General features: G+C 43.9%; 1 protein-coding gene across 2 annotated transcripts in view; it reads left to right on the top strand.

Moving 5' to 3' along the window:
* The window catches only part of LOC106580628 (protein Niban 2), a 46,637-nt gene extending 23,596 nt beyond the window's left edge, over positions 1-23,041 (top strand). For both annotated transcript variants that reach the window (XM_082966426.1, XM_082966427.1), the window contains exons 6-14: positions 3,408-3,523; positions 4,179-4,283; positions 4,553-4,715; positions 5,863-6,050; positions 6,296-6,451; positions 7,428-7,541; positions 7,805-7,912; positions 8,635-8,746; positions 19,324-23,041. In XM_082966426.1, the coding sequence (XP_082822552.1) occupies positions 3,408-3,523; positions 4,179-4,283; positions 4,553-4,715; positions 5,863-6,050; positions 6,296-6,451; positions 7,428-7,541; positions 7,805-7,912; positions 8,635-8,746; positions 19,324-20,549 (2,288 nt within the window). In that variant the 3' untranslated portion in view covers positions 20,550-23,041. The remainder of the gene's footprint in view (positions 1-3,407; positions 3,524-4,178; positions 4,284-4,552; positions 4,716-5,862; positions 6,051-6,295; positions 6,452-7,427; positions 7,542-7,804; positions 7,913-8,634; positions 8,747-19,323) is intronic.
* Positions 23,042-23,773: the final 732 nt, after the last annotated feature.

Genomic DNA, 23,773 nt, shown 5'->3' with positions numbered 1-23,773 from the left:
CCCTGTACCTTTTGCAGAATATCAGTCTGTCCCTGATGTTTTTCCTGGAGAGAAGTGACTTCTTTGCGGCCCTTCTTGACTCCAGGCCATCCTCAGTCTTTGCCTCAGTGTGCAGATACACTCACACCTGCCTGCTGCCATTCCTGAGCAAGCTCTGTACTGGTGGTGCCCCGATCCCACAGCTGAATCAACTTTAGGAGACGGTCCTGGCGCTTGCTGGACTTTCTTGGGCGCCCTGAAGCCCTCTTCACAACAATTGAACCGCTCTCCTTGAAGTTCTTGAGCACCTAAATCAACCATTTATCGGTTCAATCTTACTGGCAGCAATATCCTTGCCTGTGAAGCCCTTTTTGTGCAAAGCAATGATGATGGCATGTGTTTCCTTGCAGGTAACCATGGTTGACAGAGGAAGAACAATGATTCCAAGCACCACCCTCCTTTTGAATCTTCCAGTCTGTTATTCGAACTCAATCAGCATGACAGAGTGATCTCCGGCCTTGTCCTCGTCAACACTCACATCTGTGGTAACGAGAGAATCACTGACATGATGTCAGCTGGTCCTTTTGTGGCAGGGCTGAAATGCAGTGGAAATGTTTTTGTGCGATTCAGTTCATTTGCATGGCGAAGAGGGACTTTGCAATTAATTGCAATTCATCTGATCACTCTTTATAACATTCTGGAGTATATGCAAATTGCCATCATACAAACTGATGCAGCAGACGTTGTGAAAATTTATATTAGTCATTCTCAACTTTTGGTCATGACTGTACACATCATTGGTCATCCAACACTCATCGCTTGCGCTGCCCATCTGATCTGCTAATATTAGCTTATCACTTAAAAGTTATCAATTTCGTAAAACTCTTGTCCAGTCCACTTATTAGTCAGATTTTAGTCACACACAATTTTGTGTAGTCTCATTTTAGTCAACTGAAATGGGAGAAAAAAACATTTATCGTTTTTTCTGGGTCTATTTAGTCATCTAGTGTCGTCAATTCGCACAAATGTGTTTTGACAAATGATTTTAATCACTTTTTATTGACAAAGAACTGGTGTATGGTTGGCAGATGACCATGTACATACACACATTCATTAATATACAGTACTGGGATTTCAGCACAGGCTAGACTTTGTCTAGTTTAGCTTTTTTGGGGGCCCTTGAAGAAATTTCTCCTTGAGGCAGTGCCAAAATAAATGGCCTGGCCCCACCCTTAAACTCCTCACTCACTCACTCACTCACTCACTCACTCCTCCTCCCACTCCTCCTCCTCCTCCCACTCACTCCTCCTCCTCCTCACCACTCCTCCTCCTCCTCCCCACTCTCTCTCTCCCCCCCCACTCTCTCTCTCCCACTCCCTCTCTCCTCCCCCACTCTCTCTCTCACTCACTCGGAGAGAGAAAGGGGGGGTCTGGGCCTGTGGACTTCCTGCCTGTAGCAATGTGCTCTGGTAGATTATCTACCCCCCTCATAACGCTCCCAGGCCTCTCACACACACAGCCCCACCCTGCCCTGCACACATTCACTTCCTTCCTTTGTCATAGCTGGAGTCCACACACACACAGAATCGCATTGAATTCATTTCTAAATTCTCCCATTTTTATCATAACACAGGGTAGCTCTCTAGGGGCCTCCTGTAGAGTTGTTTGGATGGAGAGCCTGTGCATGCCATTCTAAATCTTGATTCCAAACACAGCTGGATGCGTTCATAAATTCTTCATTTTGATGCTTTCAGAAGAGGTGGAGAATCTCAGCAGGTGGTGTGATTTGAACTCTATCCATTAGGGGGAGCAGGTGGTATGATTCTGCCTCAAGAGAAGCTTTCACCATAACTGACTTGATGGTGGAAAGAAAACAGTACCTTACCAAACAAATGTCAAATCAGTTTATTTGTTGTCTACACAGATTTGCAGGTGTTATGACAGGTGCAGCAAAATGCTTATGTTACTAGCTCCAACCGTGCAATAGAATGAGCTATGTGGAGAATAAAGTGTGTGTATATACTGTGTATTCAGACCCTTTGACTTTAACACATTTTGTTACATTACAGCCTTGTTCTAAAATGGATGAAGTCGTTTTTTTTCCCCCTCAATCTACACACAATACCACAAAAAACTGTTTTTTAGAAATGTTTACAAATGTATTAAAAATAAACATCACATTTACATAAGTATTCAGACCCTTTACTCTATACTTTGTTGAAGCACCTTTTGGCAGCGATTACAGCCTTGAGTCTTCGGGTAAGATGCTACATGCTTGGCACACCTGTATTTGGGGAGTTTCTCCCATTCTTCTCTGCAGATCCTCTCAAGCTCTATCAGGTTGGATGGGGAGTGTTGCTGCACAGCTATTGTCAGATCTCTCCAGAGATGTTTGATCGGGTTCAAGTCCAGGCTCTGGCTGGGCCACTCAAGGACATTCAGAGACTTGTCCCAAAGCCACTCCTGCGTTGTCTTGGCTGTGTGCTTAGGGTCATTGTCCTGTTGGAAGGTGAACCTGTAGCAAAGGTTCTGAATACTTATGTAAATAAGTTATTTATTTTTAGCAAAAAAATCAATCCCGGTTTTTGATTTGTCATTATGGGGTGTTGTGTGTAGTTTTGATGAGGGGGGGTGGATTTCAATACATTTTAGAATAAGGCTATAACGTAACAAAATGTGGAAAAAGTCAAGACGTTTGAATATGTTCCGAATTTGCAGTATATACAGTGAGTTAACTGTATATAATCAGAATATGAGGTGACCAGCCTTCAGACTATATACTGTACATGGGGAATTAGTTTCAAGGTGCAGTGTACCGGGCAGGTAGCCGGCTAGTCATGGCTGTTCAACAGTCTGATGGCCTGGTGATAGAAGCTGTTTCACAATCATTAAGCCATTGCGGGTTGTTGCTATTTCAGTATTCGGGAATGATTGGGCGAATTTTAGGGAAGACAAAAGTTATTACTTCCTCTAAAATGGTTACTGTGGATTCTCCCTGGGTTGCCATGGCAATGCTCTGATAAATAACGCCAGGCTAGTCCCTGCTGCCACTAGAGGGTGACCTGTTCTGTGTGTGTGGTCACTCTGCAATCTCACTGTATTAGGCTCTGTTTCCTTTTAAGGAATAGCCTCTTACTCTGCTGTCCAGATTAAGACTGTGACCCTTGGTCTACATACACTTCTCTTTCTGGGCAAAGTGCAACAAACTAGGAATGGAACTCCTTTTTTAAGCATGTTTTAGCCACAAAAATATTTTAGAAAGCATTTTTCTATATACTTTGTGGAAAGTGTAACCAGTATTTTCTCTGAGGTTGTTGTGATTTAAATGATAAACTTGTACATTGTGAATTTAGAAAGCATTAAAATCAACCCTTACTATGTTGTTTCTCATCCACTAACAACACTGCTCCTCTGTGGTTATCCCATAGGTTTATCAGAGGAGAGCCAGGTGCAGACTCCGGCCTTCACAGACGCAGTGAGGCTCTACCGCCAAGCCCACGGGCAGTATGGCACCTGGGAGATGATGTGTGGGATCCCCTCACAGGTCAGCAATGCCACAGCAAATGACAGTCTGTGTCACGTGCTGGTCTGATCTGGATGTGTCTCACTGGTGTTGTTATAGGGTGCTATGAATGAATTCCACTGTTTGGTTATAGTGCGAACACACACAGTGACACCACTCTCTGCCCTGTCTGCCTCCCATTCTGCAGTCCAACAGAGGGTCAGGGCCCAGTGAGTTCATGCCTACAGGATTGTGTCACCAGGGCAGTGACCATAGTGACATTATCAACTCGTAGCTGGACTGTGCATCCCTAATGATACACTATTCCCTATGTAGTACGCTATGGGCCTTGGTCAAAAGTGGTGCACTATATAGGGTATAGGATACCATTTGGGATTCATCCCTGTACTCTTCCTGTTGCTGTTCACTCTGGGGTTGCTGTGTCATGCTGATGTTATTTTTCTGACCAGGCCAGGGCTCTGACTGTAGCTCATACAAATTGTGGCGCGTGCAGAGCAGAGCACCCACATTCTGGTGAATAAGACTAAGAATTTCGTATCACTATGGAAATATAGCTGTTGGGTCTCATACAAATACTTTTGGACAGCTGAAGCAAGCTTCAAGGAAATGGCCCTTTCTAGTTGTCATCTGTAACATGTGAATCCACCTCTGTATGTGCTGTATATCCCTCCTTTAGATTCTGGCCAACCTGGTGATGGAGACTCTTCTCCCTGAGCTCAGGGATCTGATCTCCCCTCGACTCAAAGGCAAAATGCACGACAGGCAGAGGAACTGGATGCTAGTAAGTCCCATCTCTCACCCAACAGTCCAAGTACACCTTTATAAATTATTACCAAGCAAGCATAGCTTGGGAAAATGTCTTACCCCTTAGCTTCTGTTTCCTGTTTTGACATGAGTCTCTGTTCCCCTGCGCTGTATGACACGATGGGTGTCCTCTTCTCCAACCTGTTTGTGTGTCTTTCAGAAGGGCTGGGATCAAGGCAGGAGATGAATTTATTTTGACTGCAAGGAGAATGGCTCAAAGTTTTCTTCTTGTGTGTCCCCATGCAGGTCTGTGATGCGGTGTATGGTCTGGTGGTGAAGCAGGCCCAGGCCCAGTACGAGGCTGTGGTGCAGAGCTGTGAGGCGCGACGCCCCCCTCTAGAGGCCTCCATACGCACAGACATGGACCAGATCATCACCTCCAAGGAGCACGTCGCCAACAAAATCAAAGGTGAGCCCTCGGTGACCTTGGCTTTTAGTTCTGTGGACGACTCTTCTCCCCTTTTCATTGTCCTTGTCCTATCTCTATCAAAATAATGAAATATCACACATATATTTAAGAGGATGTTTATATTTATGAGGCCCTCCACAGTAGAATGAAGTTGACCCTAGTCCTAGAAACTGACCCAAGGTCAGTTTTGCCTTCCACCTCGTGTGTGTGTGTGTGTGTGTGGGGGGGGGGACGTTTTTATAATCATTCCTGCACTGTAACAAAAGATAGTTACCCAGTAATTTATAATACAGGAATTTTCTTTTCATGCTACCCACAACCCCACCCAACTTCTCATCTACCTTCTCAGCCACAACCCTACCCACCCTCCCACCCAGACATCTCTTCCCTATGGCTGGGAGAAGAGCAGACACAATTTTGCAAACATTTATAAACAAATAATAACACAAGACATACAGACATGCAATGATATGCATACGGAAAAACAATTAAGTCATGAATTTTGTAAACTCATCCTACATCTCTGCCCCAATAAGGGCAACTTGGAACCCCATCAGTAACTGGTCAATTCCAGTGAATCATAGTCTTCCATGTCTGGTCTGCATGTTTACCTGTGAGTCCACAGGTATTTACCAACAGATTGACAGGTGATTTTCACAGCCACATATGGCTCGATTCAATCCGTAACGTGGAAAGCTCAGCGTGATTTGAAATTGAAAGGCAATGTTTTCGCATTAGCGGAGACTGCATTCACTTTAAACACAGCATATGTCGGCTCAATCAGAAAATACCTTTACGTTTCAAGCGTGCAATCTGTATACAATCTGTATAGCAGCGATGCAGATTCAGTAGAGCCCACTTAGACAGGTTAATGTTGTGTGACAGCACGTGTCCATCGAGTGGAATGCAGGAAGACTAGCAGCATTCCACAGTTATGAGGGTGACTAAGCCTTACCATTACAGTCTGACAGACAGACAAACCTGCTGTCAGAGCGATGGCTCTGTGGTCATGGACAGGAGCTGAATTCCTTTGGCTGACTCGTATCTTGAGAAAAGCATGTGCGTCACAGTAGGACTTGTGCCAGTTTATAAAGTTATCTAGCCTACTCTTTGTTGACATTCTCTCTACTCTGTCACCCCATCACAGCGGTGGTGCTGCCTAAGGCAGAGAAGCTGCTGACAGTCAGTATCCAGCCCTACATCAGCTCTATCCTGGAGGCCCTGATGGAGCCCACCAGCCGAGGCTTCTCTCAGGTCCGAGACGTCTTCTTCAGAGAGCTGGTGGACTTGAGCAAGAACACACTGAACGACGCCACCAAGGAGAAAGTGGGAGAGGTAAGAGGGCTCAGCTTCTGATTATAAGCCTAGTGAAACTGCATCTCAGGTTCACGGCTTACACTGTAGGTTTCCATAGAACAATGTAGTGATTTTACAATTTGAATTGTATTTTGGATACAGACATGTATGAAATGACTAGTTGTATCATTCTACCCTTTTGACATATTGTGTGTTCTGTAGGGACTATAGTAAGTATAGTAGGTCAATGCCCAGTGTCTCTTTTTATTTTCCCCCATCCTCAGCACATGGAGAAGATATCTATGCTGGCGTTCCACCCAGTGAAGATGCAGAGCTGCTATGAGAAAGTAGAGGACCTGAGTCTGGACGGCCTGCAGCAGAGGTTTGATGTCTCCAGCCCCTCTGTGTTTGTCCAAAGAGCACAGATCCTCATGAGAGAGGTAAAACTACTCCTACACATTATGAAGCCTTGTCCCACAGCCAGAATGGCCCATAGGGTAGTAGGTGATCGCATGTTTCTGTAACGTGGGGCATCTCGATGTGCAAGTACATCACCTGGACAGGATACTAGTCTGTCGCCCAACACCTTATTACATGCCGCAAAGTTTTTGATACGTTTTTCAATGAGCTGATGGTTAATAGAGTTATCACACACACAGTATTTTACAACTAGTCCTCAGAATATGGTACTGATTCAATAAGTGCTCAACTGTCTCCTTTTGATTTCCTGCTGGTGAGTGCTGAAAGGATGCAGTCTGCAGGTCTCTGTGGTGGGTGGTTGTGCTGTTTTGTCTGAGGTCCTCAGATCTACAGGGCGTTCTTCATTGTTGTGGTTGGAGAACAAGCACATTCTGGTCAGCGAGTGGTGGGGCTATGGTTGGCTGTCATTGGCTGGCTGGTCTCTATTGACAGGCTGTAGGTTTAGGGAGCGCGATCCTGGAGCCATGTGTTCACCACCCAGCGTGTCCCCCATTGTGAAACACGTAGTCTGCCCTCTTTGTAGGGGCCAGAAGCTGCTGGGAGTCAGACTTCTCAAGGTCGTAGCGTGTTAAAAAAATGGAGCGTTTAACTTTGCATCCAAGATTCTGTATATAATTTCGATGTACAGTAGCTCAAATCTTCCGTCAGTGTTTGGAGCATGCTTTGTGTAGAATGAAAGGAGGGGTTGTATTGGACAGTATTCCACTAGTATACAGTAGAAGGATATTATATTCTGTAACGTTACACTTATGAAGGAATTGTTGGGAAGATAGTGCCCCCTTGTGGTGAATATACAAAATTATGGACATTTTCTTGGCTAGATTTTTGGAAATTCTGCAAGTGTCTTGTGTGAATGTTGCTGTTATGTTTACTATATATATTATCCAACTTGCCACAAAGCTATTCCCTATTCTAAACAAATGTTTGTCTGTGCAGCAAATGGACGATGCAGTGTACACGTTTGAGCAGATCCTCCACCAAAGTCTGGAGGACCAGGGGCCAGAGGGGCTCTGTAAGAACATCCAACGCTGCCAGGACCGGGTCATCAAGGTAAGACACAGGAGAGGGTTGGCCCGGCTGCCCGTCATGGCACAGTGATGGGCAGAGGAAGGGTGGGGAAATAGGATTGATACTACACACATTTTCTCATTTTCCTGTAGTATGGAAAATCCTACTATAGGAAACCAAGAGGGGATTTAGTTGATTGTTTGTCGACGTTTTAGCTCTGAGGCCTTTCTCAGTGATGCCCTATATACTCTAGTGGTGATTCCCAACTTCTTCTGACTTTCGTTTCTGTCCCCCTCTCTCCTCAGAAATTTGACTATGACAGCAGCACAGTCCGGAAGAGGTTCTTCAGAGAGGCTCTTCTTCAGATCTTCATCCCTTACATGCTGAAGCAACTCACTCCCTCCATATCCTCTGTAAGTCTATCAGCTATATACCGGCTGTTGGAACACTGTTCACATCTCACACTGTCAAACTAGACAGTGTGACTAGACTGACACTGTTGGGTCAAATTCATACATTATGGGTGTGTTTGTAAATTCACTCTGGAGTGCTAGAGTGCACTCTGGGCGTTTTTGTAAATTCAGAGTTGTCAGATTGTCCATTAGTAGATTCATAGTGTTTCGCTCTCGGCGCGCACACTGGACGCTCTGTCCGAGGAGTAGGGTGGATCCGAGTGTTCTGACCTCACAACAGCAGTCAAGCACCCAAGCTAACTGGCTAACGTTGGCTAACTACTTCCAAACACAAATGTGAGAACACCTCACTCTGACCATTTTACTTGCACTAGCAGAGCTGGTTAGGCTGTTTTCATGCTACCTAGCGTGTTGGTAACTGTGCTGCTGGCAACAATTAAACATATATATTATTTTTACTGACACTGGTCATATTCAAAGGGTGCTGCGCATTCGTAAAATCATCAGTTATTCTGTGCTCTGGCACACAGGAGAGAGTGCTCTGAAATTGGAGTGAATTTACGAACGCACCCAATGTACTGTGTGAAACTGACATTACACTTCCATGCAATGGCATTCTCTTTGTCATTCATTGTGATAAGTTGTTATTTCTTTGCATGTCTCTCCTGAGTGAGTGATTCCTTTGGGTTCTCGGTTCTCATACTCTTTCCTCTGGTGGCCAGGAGCTGCCTCGTTTTCAGGAGCTGATCTTCGAGGACTTTTCTCGTTTCATCCTGGTGGAGAACATCTTTGAGGAGGTGGTGCTGCACTCTGTCATGAAGGACATCATGATGGGTGAGTCTCACAGCTTAAACAGTTGATGTGTCCTTAATGGCACGGTATTCCCTTTGTAGTGCATTACCATGGGCCCTGGTCAATAGTAGAAAAAGGCTATTTGGGACTCAGATGTATCCTTCTCTTATTAAACACAAAAACAAGGTTTTAATTGAGAAGCAGGCATTGGTCTGAATTCACATGAGCACCACACTGCCTACTTGACCCATGCTCTACCAAGGTTTTCCAGCACACCGCTTTGGCCTACTACAGTAGTTATGTTGGTCTACTGTACTTTAAACTATGTATAGGCAGGATTAGGATTCAAATCTTCTCAAACAGCTTAATTATTGCTCCCACAATAATGTGAATGTATACAAGGCAATGTATTACATTTCCCACCCCACACTAAGACCTTATCCCATTACGCTACCTTTTCAATATGAAAGTAGGCTTTGCTTTTATCCTTACAAGACATTAGGCTTGTTCGAGTGAGCATTTTTTGTCTTGTTGTAATGTATGTGGTGCCTGCCTGTAATTCTTTAAACCTTTTTATTTTAGCAATATATGTAATTGTGGAAAAATATATATTAACATCCTTTTTGGTCAGTAGGTACCCAACATAACACGGTGGTGTGTTGGACACAGTCACTCCTATAGTACCAGTCCAAAGTTTGGAAACACCTTCTCATTCAAGGGTTTTTCTTTTCTTTTTACTATTTTCATCATTGTAGAATAATAGTGACAACATTACTATGGAATCATGTAGTAACCCAAAAAGTTTTAAACAAATAAAAATATATTTGAGATTTTTCAAAGTAGCCACCCTTTGCCTTGATGACAGCTTTGCACACTCTTGGCATTCTCTCAACCAGCTTCATGAGGTAGTCACTTGGAATGCATTTTAATTAACAAGTGTGCCTTGTTAAAAATGTATTTGTGGAATTTCTTTCCACAATGCGTTTGAGCCAATCAGTTGTGTTGTGACAAGGTAGGGGGTATACAGAAGATTTGGTAAAAGACCAAGTCTTATGGCAAGAACAGCTCAAATAAGCAAAGAGAAACGAAGTCCATCATTACTTTAACCCATTTAATCCCACATTTTTTTTCCCCAGACATGAAAATATCCAAATCATGTGTCATTAGTAACCTTATTTCATGTAACATTAGGTGAAAAAGTGTGTGTTTTATGGTCAGTCACAATTGTGACCGGTGGGATAATGTGATGTATATTGAATTAACATATTTCTCCTATGCAGTCATCAAAATGTTTATACACTGCTCAAAAACATAAAGGGAACACTTAAACAACACAATGTAACTCCAAGTCAATCACACTTCTGTGAAATCAAACTGTCCACTTAGGAAGCAACACTGATTGACAATACATTTCACATGCTGTTGTGCAAATGGAATAGACAACAGGTGGAAATTATAGGCAATTAGCAAGACACCCCCAATAAAGGAGTGGTTCTGCAGGTGGGGACCACAGACCACTTCTCAGTTCCTATGCTTCTTGGCTGATGTTTTGGTCACTTTGGAATGCTGGCGGTGCTTTCACTCTAGTGGTAGCATGAGACGGAGTCTACAACCCACACAAGTGGCTCAGGTAGTGCAGCTCATCCAGGATGGCACATCAATGTGAGCTGTGGCAAGAAGGTTTGCTGTGTCTGTCAGCGTAGTGTCCAGAGCATGGAGGCGCTACCAGGAGACAGGCCAGTACATCAGGAGACGTGGAGGAGGCCGTAGGAGTGCAACAACCCAGCAGCAGGACCGCTACCTCCGCCTTTGTGCAAGGAGGAGCAGGAGAAGCAATGCCAGAGCCCTGCAAAATGACCTCCAGCAGGCCACAAATGTGCATGTGTCTGCTCAAATGGTCAGAAACAGACTCCATGATGAGGGACCGACGTCCACAGGTGGGGGTTGTGCTTACAGCCCAACACCGTGCAGGACGTTTGGCATTTGCCAGAGAACACCAAGATTGGCAAATTCGCCACTGGCGCCCTGTGCTCTTCACAGATGAAAGCAGGTTCACACTGAGCACGTGACAGAGTCTGGAGACGCCGTGGAGAACGTTCTGCTGCCTGCAACATCCTCCAGCATGACCGGTTTGGCAGTGGGTCAGTCATGGTGTGGGGTGGCATTTCTTTGGGGGGCCGCACAGCCCTCCATGTGCTCGCCAGAGGTAGCCTGACTGCCATTAGGTACCGAGATGAGATCCTCAGACCCCTTGTGAGACCATATGCTGGTGCGGTTGGCCCTGGGTTCCTCCTAATGCAAGACAATGCTAGACCTCATGTGGCTGGAGTGTGTCAGCAGTTCCTGCAAGAGGAAGGCATTGATGCTATGGACTGGCCGCCCGTTCCCCAGACCTGAATCCAATTGAGCACATCTGGAACATCATGTCTCGCTCCATCCACCAACGCCACGTTGCACCACAGCTGTCCAGGAGTTGGCGGATGCTTTAGTCCAGGTCTGGGAGGAGATCCCTCAGGAGACCATCCGCCACCTCATCAGGAGCATGCCCAGGCGTTGTAGGGAGGTCATACAGGCACGTGGAGGCCACACGCACTACTGAGCCTCATTTTGACTTGTTTTAAGGACATTACATCAAAGTTGGATCAGCCTGTAGTGTGGTTTTCCACTTTAATTCTGAGTGTGACTCCAAATCCAGTCCTCCATGGGTTGATAAATTGGATTTCCATTGATTATTTTTGTGTGATTTTGTTGTCAGCACATTCAACTATGTAAAGAAAAAAGTATTTAATAAGATTATTTCTTTCATTCAGATCTAGGATGTGTTGTTTAAGTGTTCCCTTTATTTTTTTGAGCAGTATATATTCCAGCCCAGTTATTAACACATGTAAAACTGTCACTGGCAGTCCCCACTATAATGCCCCATCACATTCTAGTGTGACTTTTTTACATATCAAAAACCCTTATGCACCACCGATACGAACACTGAGAGAAAAGACAAAAAAACAACAACCTTCAACATATTTCAACATTGTTACTTTAGTGCAACATGTATTGGATCATTAATATTGTAACATCTGAACTTGTACTTTAGTGCAATATTCATTGTAACATTGTCATTGACATTTTAGTGCAACTGAATCAATTTACCTTTTTTTCCAAAAACATTTCAGTCATTTTGATGTCTTTTTCGTCAACTTTTCTTTTCTTTCTAGAGTCTGTTGTACTGCTTCTCCTCACCCGTTGACTTTTCTATTTTTCTTTTATTGGCTTTTCCAACCCTTATCTCCTTTTCTATTGTCCATGGTATATCTTGAAGCACTCAATGTGCTGTGGTACTTTGCATTTCTCACATGCATAGGTAATGCATTTGTCACAATGATGACATTTCTGGAACCGGTGCATCGTGTTGATTGGCCAGTGAGAAGCTTTGTCATATCTTGCCTAATCTTCAACGGTAGCAGCCAGTAGAGTTCTCCTTCTGTGGCTCAGTGGTTTCCTGCCAAACCTTTTCATAGGAGACTGTGCCACTATCCGTGAGCAGGTCGATGGTCCCTCCCATAACGTCTCTGTAAAAGAAATGTCTGTTTACAAGTGCACTGTTGAGAGACCATGCAAAGATGGGCCACCACCACTTCTTAGACCTGATCGAGATATGGTATCTTGAAACCTGTAGGTCGTGAAGGTTAACACCTCCCATGTGCTCATTGTATCAGTTAATGCATTTTGGTTGTGGGAATTTGTCAAAGGCACGTCGCTCCTTGTTCCATCTCTTGACAGAGGTCTCATTGTATTTCTCCTCCATGTTTGTTGCCACTGTGACAATGTTATTGTCTTTCCAACAGACCAGCAACTTGCCTCCTTGGGTCAGAACCTCAGAGGTTCCCCGGGGTAACTTCATGAAGTCCTTCTGTGGCTTGAATGGGACATCAGAAGATTTTGCCTCACCGTTCCAGAGCTCCCATATCCTCTCTTTGTAATTTCATCGAGGAGTGCAAGCGAAGTGAAGAGGTTGTCATGAAGGAACATGCAACCTTGAGGCGCCTGAGATTGCTCTGCAAGACCGAGAACGACACTGGGTCCCTGACCCAACCCAGTCTCAGGGAGGAGAGTGTGGGATGCACCATATGGCTCCATGTGATACATGTAACCACTGGATGAGGCAAGGCAGTTGCTTGTCCTTGGTCTGGGTGGAGTAGAGGTTGGACATTTCAATGGTGATCTCTCTTAAGAGTTTACTAGGAAAACATCCATTGGGTTGGGGCAGCTTTGTTTGACACATTCTGCAGCATTTGGGCTGAATACTATGTGTTTTGGAATCACAGCAGTGGCAGGCCTCTTCGATTGTTTGAACACTCAATCTTTATTTTTGACCACCTGCAGCTTTGCTCTTGGCTCTTCTGACTGGACCCTCTGGCGGGTAGAGGCCGTTGGCTCTTCATTATCAACGGTGGAGGGGGGTGGCTAGGAGAGGGGGTGGTGAGGGGTATTTCATCACTGATAACGTTGTTCCTGTCATGATCTGTTTGCATATGCATTCAACAGCCTGGCTGGCAAATGGCCTGTCTCCCCCTCATAGTCCATATCTGGCCCATCGCTATCACAATCACTGAGGACAGCATCTTTCTCATTTTGAGGGATAACTGCAATGTTGCATGCCTCGTCTGGGCGGTCACCTAGATCCAACGTATCCAGAACTTGACTCAAAGTGTAACTAAAAGAAAGGAGTAGAAAGTTAGGTAGAACAAGAACTATGTATGTGTATACCTGGATGCACTGTGTTATCCCGCCGGTCACTATTGTTGCCGTCAACATGTTTACTGATTCTATGACCACACTGAACAAAGTTGAGTAATTGCAAATGCATATATCAATACTAGACACCTTAAAGATGTGTACCAAATATCTTTGTCCTAACATACTTTACTAACCTTTTGTTTGGGAGCTTTGATGCAGCCATTCCTCTCCTCATGGTGGAACCAGGAAGTAAACAGCTCTGGTCATGTGACAATTTACACTAAACATGTGACACTGCACATATTTCATTGAGACCCTTTATTATTTCAATATTTGCTGGAAATGTATTGATACATCATTCAGTAAAATTTTTAGAGCCTTATAACTGAATGTTTTTTACGGTCACTATTGTGACTGATGGGATTAAATGGGTTAAGACGTGAAGGTCAGTCAATCTGGAGAATTTTAAGAACTTTGAACGTTTTTTCAAGTGCAGTCGCAAAAACCATCAAGCGCTATGATAACTGATTCTCATGAGGACCACCACAGGAAAGGATGACCCAGAGTTACCTCTGCTGCAGAGGATAAGTTAATTAAAGATACCAGCCTCAGAAATTGCAACCCAAATAAATGTTTCACACTACAGTGAAAGACAGTCTTATTGTAAATATCTAAAAACAGCGTAATGGTATAATACATACATTTAAAAGCAGGACACTGACATTCATTATCCCTCTGAAGAGTATAAATTAGGCTGTTTGTTTGAGAAGGTTTGAATCCTAAGCAACCTGCCTATGCGTTGTTTTGAAGTACAATCGACCTATAGCTACTGTTGTAGCCCAAAGCTGTGTGCTTAACACTAAAGTAGAGCATGGGTGAAATAGGGTGATTTTATTTTTATTAATCTCTACCCGGCACAGCCAGAAGAGGACTGGCCACCACTCAGAGCCTGGTTCCTCTCTTGGTTTCTTCCTAGGTTCCTGCCTTTCTAGGGTATTTTTCCTAGCCACTGTTCTTCAACATCTGCATTGCTTGCTGTTTGGGGTTTCAGGCTGGGTTTCCGTATAGCACTTTGACATCGGCTGATGTAAAAAGGGATTTATAAATACATTTGATTGAAATAGGCAGTGTGGTGCTCATGTGAATTTTCTTTTTTGGCTCAAGACCAATGCCTACTTCTCACGTAACACACAAAAAAAATGTGTGTTACATTTCTATGGTTTTTACACCGAAAGGTGATTATACAACATTTCCACATAAAATTCTAGGTGCAAATTACACTTTTGTATTACAAATTTGTATTTTGTCTAAATTTATTGTCCATGGCCCAGTTCATTAGAAACTTTGAAGGAGCATCGTTAAATCTCAGCCGTTTCCCAAAACCATTGTTACTTAAGGTCAAATGCCAACCATTTTATCTCCAGAGTTCATCTGTTATCATCACTGCTGTCTACATCCCTCAGGCCAACACCTCCCTGGCACTCAATGATCTGTACTAGGCTCTAAACAAGCAGAAAACCGCGCACCCAGAAGCTGTACTTATTTTTGCCAGGGATGTTGCTAAGACACGTGCTGGTAAAAGTTGGGCATCATGTCTCCTTGGCCACGAGATGCGCTCAAGTTTTTATACTCTTGCTATTCGACACACAAGCGAGCCTACAAGGGCTGTAACATAACATTTGGAAAAAGTCAAGTGATCTGAATACATGTTTTCTCTGAATAAGCTTTGTAAGGAAAGGGGGATACCTAGTCAGTTGTACAACTTGAATGCCTTCAACTGAACCCAACCCCTCAATAAAGGTAAAATACACAGCATTTCAAACAGTCTGCAATAACTAGATGAATTCAGGCTGTGTGAAATAAGTCTAATTATAAGCCCCACTAATAATTTAATTATTTTATCAAAAAGTTTTACCTGCTTTTTGCAGTAATCACTGGTCTGGCTTTGAAGTCTATGGAAATGCATTTTTTGTAAATAAAATGTAAAATAAAAACAGAACCATGCACATTCACTAATAATGACTAACTTAATGTAGCAGCCATTTATACGTGGTACTGCAAACTGAGCGTTACTTTTCCAGAATCATTGTTCATTGATAGTTCTGTTTTAGTAGTGTCTGCTCTTCGTGCAATTTGAGTTGAGACACATATAAAGGTTAACTTTTCCTCTACAGTAAAATAATGTCTCTGTATTTCTGTGTCCATATGACCCATTCTGTTGGACCAAACCGCAAATGCAGATAGGGAGTTGAAACCACTTGTCAGAGAGGAAGAAGTGATCTCTCAACTTTGTTGCTGTGAGTGACGGGGAGAAGGGCTTGGTGTGTGTGAACAGAGAAGAGGCGACGCAAGAGGTTTCGCACTAAAATAAGACCAATGCGTTTCTATGTGCTTATTTTGGACCTAAGCTTGTCGCCCGCCTTTGAGACTACTCCCATTGTTAGGGTGGAGACATGATCATATTGTCATTATATTTAGATCTCTGTAAATAGGAAGGTGCACACAGCATAGAAGGAGAGAAGGAGTGAAGGAGTGAAGGAGATGAGACCAAAAAGACAGCATGAGAACAAGTGAACATAATCACTCTGAAAAACAGAAAATGCAAAAAAAAGTGATTATTGCAATACAGGCATTTGGAATTTTGCACAAAAACAAATTTGAATTAATCAAATTAATTTGATATCCCGTGACGTGCTCAATGGAGAAATGGTCAGATGAAGCAGAGGCTAGGCTACAAGATTGCTTTGCTAGTAAGGACTGAAATATGACTTCGCCAATAACATTGACAAGTTTACGACCTCCGTCACCGGCTTCATAAGGAAGTGCATCGACAACGTTTAAAGTTTGCTGCTTTCCCAAACAAAAGCCCTGGATTAACACTTAGATACGCTCCAAGCTAATGGACAGAGCCACCACATATGGGGCTTTAGCAGCTAACCCTGAGGCTAGGGTCATTGCTACGACTGCGTACAAGCAGTCCCGCTACGACCTCCACAGATTCATCAAACATGCGAAAGGACAATAAAAGAATAAGGTGAAATTCTTCTACACCGGTTCTGACACATGTCAAGGACTACAGTCTATTATGAATTATAAAAGAGGACCCAGCCCTGAACTGCCTAACGATGCCTCTACCAGACGAACTGAATGCTTTTTATGCAGGCTTTGACAAAAACAGTCTTGCAGGAGGGCCCCCACTGTCCTGGAGGACTGGATGATCTCGCTCTCCGAGGTCGACGTGAAATTATTATTATATATTTTTTTTAACTGATCAACAATCCTAAGGCTGTATTCCGGTGCGTGACCTCGGGGCATGCACAGACCAGCTAGCTGGCGTCTTCACTGACATTTCAGCCTCTCCCTATCTAAAATGCCGTAATGTTTCATGCAGACTACCATCATTCCTGTTCCCCAAAACTCTAAGGCAACTGAGCCGACCCCATGTGTTGAGGTTACGCAACACAGGGAGCCACTCCGAAGTGACTGCGTTCACAATATGCTTTCCTCAGCTGGACTTGATTACTGTTTTCCTACTGCACTGTTCTCATGAGAAGCATGAGGTTAAAGTTGCCGAATGTGGGACTTCAGTTCCTGTCTTGTTGAGTACTGACCAATTTTAGGTTTTTGCTTGGAGTAGAATTAATTTTCTACTTCTGTCTCCATCCACGATAATCGAGAATTTCAATAAGCATTTCTCTATGGATGGCCATGCTTTCCTCCTGGCTACCCCAACCCCGGCCAATAGCTCAGCACCCCCTGCAGCTACTTGCCCAAGCCTCCCCAGCTTCTCCTTCACCCAAATCCAGATACCATATGTTCTGAAAGCGCTGAAAAACCTGGACCCGTACAAATCAGCTGTGCTAGACAATCTGGACCCTCTCTTTCTAAAATTCTGCCGCCATTGTTGCAACCCCTATTACTAGTCTGTTCAACCTCTTTCGTGTCGTCCGAGATTCCTAAAGATTGGAAAGCTGCCACGGTCATCCCCCTCTTCAAAGGGGGTGACACTCTAGACCCAAACTGTTACAGACCTAAATCCATCCTGCCCTGCCTTTCTAAAGTCTTCGAAAGCCAAGTTAACAGCTCACTGACCATTTCGAATCCCACCGTACCTTCTCCGCTGTGCAATCCGGTTTCCGAGCTGGTCACGGGTGCACCTCAGCCACGATCAAGGTACTAAACGATATCATAACCGCCATCGATAAAAGACTGCTGTGCAGCTGTCTTCATCGACCTGGCCGAGGCTTTCGACTCTGTCAATCACCGTATTCTTATTGGCAGACTCAACAGCCTTGGTTTCTCAAATGACTGCCTCGCCAACTACTTCTCAGAGTTCAGTGTGTCAAATCGGAGGGCCTGTTGTCCGGACCTCTGGCAGTCTCTTTTGGGGGTACCACAGAGTTCAATTCTCGGGCCGACTCTTTTCTCTGTATATGTCAATGATGTTGCTTTTGATGCGGGTGATTCTTTGATCCAGCTCTACGCAGATGACACCATTCTATATACATCTGGCCCTTTGGACACTGTTAACAAACCTCAACAAGCTTAAATGCCATACAACACTCCTTCCGTGGCCTCCAACTGCTCTTAAACGCTAGTAAAACTAAATGCATGCTCTTCAACCAATCGCTGCCCGCACCCGCCTGCCCGACTAGCATCACTACTCTGGACGGTTTTGACTTAGAATATGTGAACAACTACAAATACCTAGGTGTCTGGCTAGACTGTAAACTCTCCTTCCAGACTCATATTAAGCATCTCCAATCCGATCCTCGACTTCGGTGATGTCATTTTACAAAATGGCCTCCAACACTCAGCAAATTGGATGCAGTCTATCACAGTGCCATCCGTTTTGTCACCAAAGCCCCATATACCACCCACCACTGCGACCTCTATGCTCTTGTCGGCTGTCCCTTGCTACATATTTGTCGCCAGACCCACTGGCTCCAGGTCGTCTAAGTCTTTGCTAGGTAAAGCTCCGCCTTATCTCAGCTCACTGGTCACCATAACACCCACCCGTAGCACGAGCTCCAGCAGGTATATCTCCCTGGTCATCCCCAAAGCCAACACCTCATTTGGCCGCCTTTCCTTCCAGTTCTCTGCTGCCAATGACTGGAACGAATTGCAAAAATCGCTTTAGTTGGACACTTATCTCCCTCAATAACTTTAAGCATCAGCTATCTGAGCAGCTCACCAATCGCTACAGCTGTGCACAACCCATCTGTAAATAGCCCATCCAACTACCTACCTCATCCATATTGTTTTTATTTACTTTTTTGCTCTTTTGCACACCAGTATTTCTACTTGCACATCTCACTCCAGTGTTAATTTGCTAAACTGTAATTACTTCGCTACTATGGCCTATTTGTCTTACCTCCTTACTCCATTTGCACACACTGTATAGATTTTTCAATTGTGTTATTGACTGTACTTTTGTTTATTGTCACACTGCTTTTATTTATCTTGGCCAGGTCGCAGTTGTATGAGAACTTGTTCTCAAGTGGCCTACCTGGTTAAATAAATGTGTAATTAAAAATAAAACGTCCTGTCTCACTCTATTCATAAAGGCAACTGGTTCACTTCCTTGTAACCCACCTCAGCGAGTTAGGGTTCAACATAAATCAGAAAAAGAGCTGTCTGGTGCCAACACAGAGAATAAAATACCTAGGCATGGAGCTAGATTCTCTCTTATCGTGCTACGCAATAGGGCAGCCGAATGACCAACATAACCAGTGCATGGAAGAGTACTCATGTGCTGTAGCTAGGGCCCAGAGTTCTTCCTTACCAAGTGACCTCAGTAGGGAACTCCAGTCTGTGTTAAGAGCTACTGCTCCTGTGGTCTGTGTACAATGTCTTAATGTCTCTTTTTTTCCCTCTTACTGTAGCTGTCAAGGAGGCAGCAGTCCAGAGAAGACACAACCTTTACAGGGACAGCATAGTACTGACCAGCAGTGATCCCAACCTCCACCTGCTGGGGGATAACCCTGCCATCGACTGGGCTGGGGAGTATGGGACAGGACAGGAAGAGGTGGACAGGGAGGAGACTGGGGACAGCACAGGAGGGGCGGCCCAGAGGAGGCGCAGGATGAAGCAGGTAGTCTCTATGATCCAGCTGGATGGATCTCCCATCCTGGTCAATGAGTCCTGTCTGGACATCCCCATGGTGGACAGCATCCCTGAGGAGGAGGGAGTGGACCAGGACAACGATGCTTCATCTCCAGAGAGTGTCCACCAGGAACCAGCCAAAGTTAATGGAACCAGTCTGAAAGGAAAGAGAAAGGCCCCTCCTCCTCCAGTCCAACCAGAGAACATTCCATCCCCTGCCCTAACCAATGGCTCTGTCCTAGAAGGTGAGCCGGCGACAATCTTGAGTGAGGCCCCAGAGGTACAGACCAAAATCTCAGAAGATGTACCCCAGGAAGCTGAGTGTGCGATGAAGTCCCCAGAGGCGAAGAGCTTTTTACATGACCCTGAGAGCACAGTGTCAGCCATTGAGAGTGCCATACGGGAGATTGAGAATGCAGTGCAGGGAGAGGACAGCGAGCCAGCTGTGGAGGTGGCTGTACTGGAGGCAGTGGCAGAAGTTTCACCCTCAAGCCAGAAGGATAGTGTACCCTTAAGCAAAGAGGAGGAATCTTTAAAACCAATTCAGCAGGAGGCACTGGCACCAACAGCTTTTAGCCAAGAGGAAAGCACTCCTTCCAGTTTAGAGGAGGTATCTTCCTCACTCTCTACTCAGACTGGGGTAGCAGCAACACCCGTAACAAAAGAGGAGATCCCCACACCAACAACCCTGGACAGCAAGCAGGTCCCTGCAGCCATACCAACAGAAATGCCTAAAGCCATACCAACAGCCCTGGAGACGGAGCAAGTCCCTGTCCCAGGACCAATGCCAGAGGAGCTAGAGAGCACTTCAGTAGTCAGTCCAGAGTTGGAACAGGCCACAGTGGATTTGGACTCCCTGTCCCCGCCACATGACAGTGGCTTCCAGTCTCTCACCAGTGAGGCGGTGAAGAAGGTGGAGGAGGATGCTGCCCCCAGTACAGAGGGGCCAGAGGCAGTAGAGGTGGTCCCTGAGGCAGGGGGTGATGGAGTGACTGTGGTCCAGTAGGGAGCAGCAGCACAGAACAATGACTCTGAGACCGGAAAGGAGGAGAAGGACTCCGGGAAGGCAGAGAGTCAGTGAGGAATTAGTCCTCGTTTAGGCTGTATGCTGGCATTGATTTAGATGTGGGGGTTTTTCTGAAGACAGGCATATTATACTACATAAACCTAATCTCACAAAAGCATAGACAATTTAATACATGGAAAATGGTTTGTATACAGTAGTTTTTCCATTAGATCAACTGATTGGTTTACACCTTCAAGATAATTCTAAGAACTTTTTTTTTTTGTATTAATATTATCCACCAATACTAAGGTGAGGCTCAAGTACAACTTGTCTTAATATTGTTTTCGTGTTTCTATATTTTGACAGACATTCCAACTGATAAAGCATGTGCAGTCCATTCAACCCACATTCCAATTGATAACATGTACATTGTAGCCCGAGTGCCAGATGTGTTTGTGCGCTCTTGCCAATTTGTCACTCATTGTCATGCCAAACATGGCTTGATAATGAATGGAATTGACAAGCACACAAACAGATTTGGGACCAGGCTATGTGTGTATTGCATTACATCCACACAAGGGGAAGTCATTCCATGATGCTTTTTTAGTATATATTCACTGTGTAGTGAATGATGAGGACGATTGAAGGACCCAGTTGTCCTCGTCATGGTGTTCTGTAAATATGAAATCGCACAATTCAGGTGCTGTTCTTGGTTGGGTATACAAAATCTTAGACACCTTCCTAATACTGAGTTGCACCCCCTTTCCCCTCAGAACTGCCTCAATTTGTTGGGGCATGGACTCTACATGGTGTCACGTGTTCCACAGGGATGCTAGCCCATGTTGACGCCAATGCTTCCCACAGTTGTCGAGTTGTTTTGATTCCCTTTGGGTGGTGGACCATTCTGGGTGGTGGACCATTCTTGATACACACAGGAAACTGTGTGTGGAAAAACCCAGCAGCGTTGCAGTTCTTGACACAAATCGGTGCGCCTGGCACCTACTACCACTTCCCGTTCCAAGACACTTAAATCTTGTCATGCTCATTCACCCTCTAAATGGCACACATCCACGTCTCAAGGCTTAAACATCCTTCTTTAACCTGTCTCCTCCCATTCAGCTATACTGATTTTGAAGAGGATTTATCAAGTGACATCAATAATTGATCATAGCTTTCACCTGGATTTATCTGGTCAGTCTGTCATGGAAAGGACCGGTGTCCTTAATGTTTTGTACACCGTGTATAATGTTCAGTGGCATCATTGATTTGTTTAAAGTTTGCTTAGTTGATTAACCCTCTGATCTGCACTACTGCTCAACCAGTTGGCTTAACCCTGAATCTACATGCTGTCAAGTGTGCGGCTTACCCACGGTGTTAAATTGTATTTGGATTGGACCACGGCAAGGTGTGCAAAGCTAGAGCTAGAGTATTTATTCCATAGATTCAACGACCAATATGTCCTTGTTATCTTATTGGTGTTTGTTTGTATGTCCCACTTCTTTCATACAGTTGCTCTCTGAAGTTTCCTGTCAGATTAAACTGTCTTTATTATCAGAGGATTTCAAATACTTTTTTAATCATGCATCAGTCTTCAATAATCTTCTGGGGTATTTGATGGATAGGTGCCTGGGAATCAAGCAATCCTGTAGTAATCGTGCCTTTTGGAATACTGGAAAACATTTGCGTTCAAAGTCCTTTTTTTTATTTTCTATTTCAAATTGAAATGACAATCTGTCAAACATAATGATGTGGATAACTGTTCTGTTATATAATGGCAAAATACGACATCAAATGAGTAATGCTATTTGATATGTTGTCCTTAATATTTTACAATGTATTATTGATATGACTGGGAATACCTCAGTTCTGACATTGAATGGTTCCTAACAGAAAAGGCCTCTGTATATACAGTATTAAATACATTGTTGGCCCTTTTCACCACCAAAGTCATTCTTTTTACAAAGACTATAGTACAAAATACATGTCTTCAGTGCCTTCATTGATATACATGTTTTTTTCCCCCCTATTTATTATGTATTGCACACTGCCTTATGTCCCTGTCCCCAACCCATCCCTGTTGAGCGTACTTTTAGATTTGTTTTACTCAATGTTATACAACAGACTGTTATTGATTCATAAATAATGATTGATTAAATATGTTGGTCTGTTGTGGTTTTCCTTTGGAACACACAGGTTTGTTAAAGGGGGCAATCTGGGATTTGAAAAACAACAGTGGGCATCCTGACAGTATTGTTGGTAAACAGGTGAGGGATGGGGTTGGAGAAATGTTACCACTCAAATTCCAAAATGGATGTGCCAATCAGATTGCCTTCTTTTTAAATGGTTGTTGGGTTCATGTGGAGCAGTATTTAAGCTTGCATTCACATTGACTGTCATAATTCCAAATGTATTTTACTCATTGTTTGTAAGCAATGCAATTGTAAACATGGTTAAAAGTATAAATAAAAACAAATCAATATGGTTAAAATGTATCATTGATGGTCATTCCTTGTGTCCATAGCCCTGTATATGAATGTGAGATTGGTTACATTTCTCCAGCCCCATCCCTCTGCATTTGTTCAAAACAGTGGTGGCGTGCCTGCTTTGTTTGAACTTCAGATTGCCTCGACGGTTTGCATTTTTCATAGTTCACCAGATATGCATGAACAAATCTGTCTGAAGGGAGACTTCAGAAGAGGGCAATGTAGTAGCCATTGATTGTCTGTTTTAGGAAATGCCAACTGTAGACTACAGGCCTACTACAAAGGTATAGTATGTATAACCTACATTAAATAGCGATCTTCCATGAACCAAATGAAAGATCCCTCTAAAAACGTTAGATAATATTTCAAGAGACCTTTGTTCAATGTTTTGGATCTCCTATTTTAGCCTTTTATTATGTAACCTTGGTGTCACGTCATATGCACTTGATGTATGAATCATCAATATGCACTAATAGAGATTATTTTCATCCTTGGAAAAAATAGCAAAGTGCTATTTATGAACACAATTTCTCTCAGAACTGGGGTAAGGCACTAGAACTGGGTTCCCCAACTGGTGGCCGGTGGGTTACAAAAATTGTTAGACATAAGACTGTAAAAACACCAGCAAATTAGCTCTAACAGATTTTAATTTTGGAAATCTGTTAAAGTATTCCCACGCATAGTAGAGCGACGTGATCGTATACAAATCAGTGGCAGTCAGCGACATTTTAAAATGAGGGA

Source organism: Salmo salar, chromosome 20, assembly GCF_965601325.2.
Source record: "Salmo salar chromosome 20, fSalSal1, whole genome shotgun sequence".
Lineage (NCBI taxonomy): Eukaryota > Metazoa > Chordata > Actinopteri > Salmoniformes > Salmonidae > Salmo > Salmo salar.
Note: the sequence above shows the minus strand (reverse complement) of the source record. Positions and strands in the feature narration are given on the sequence as shown.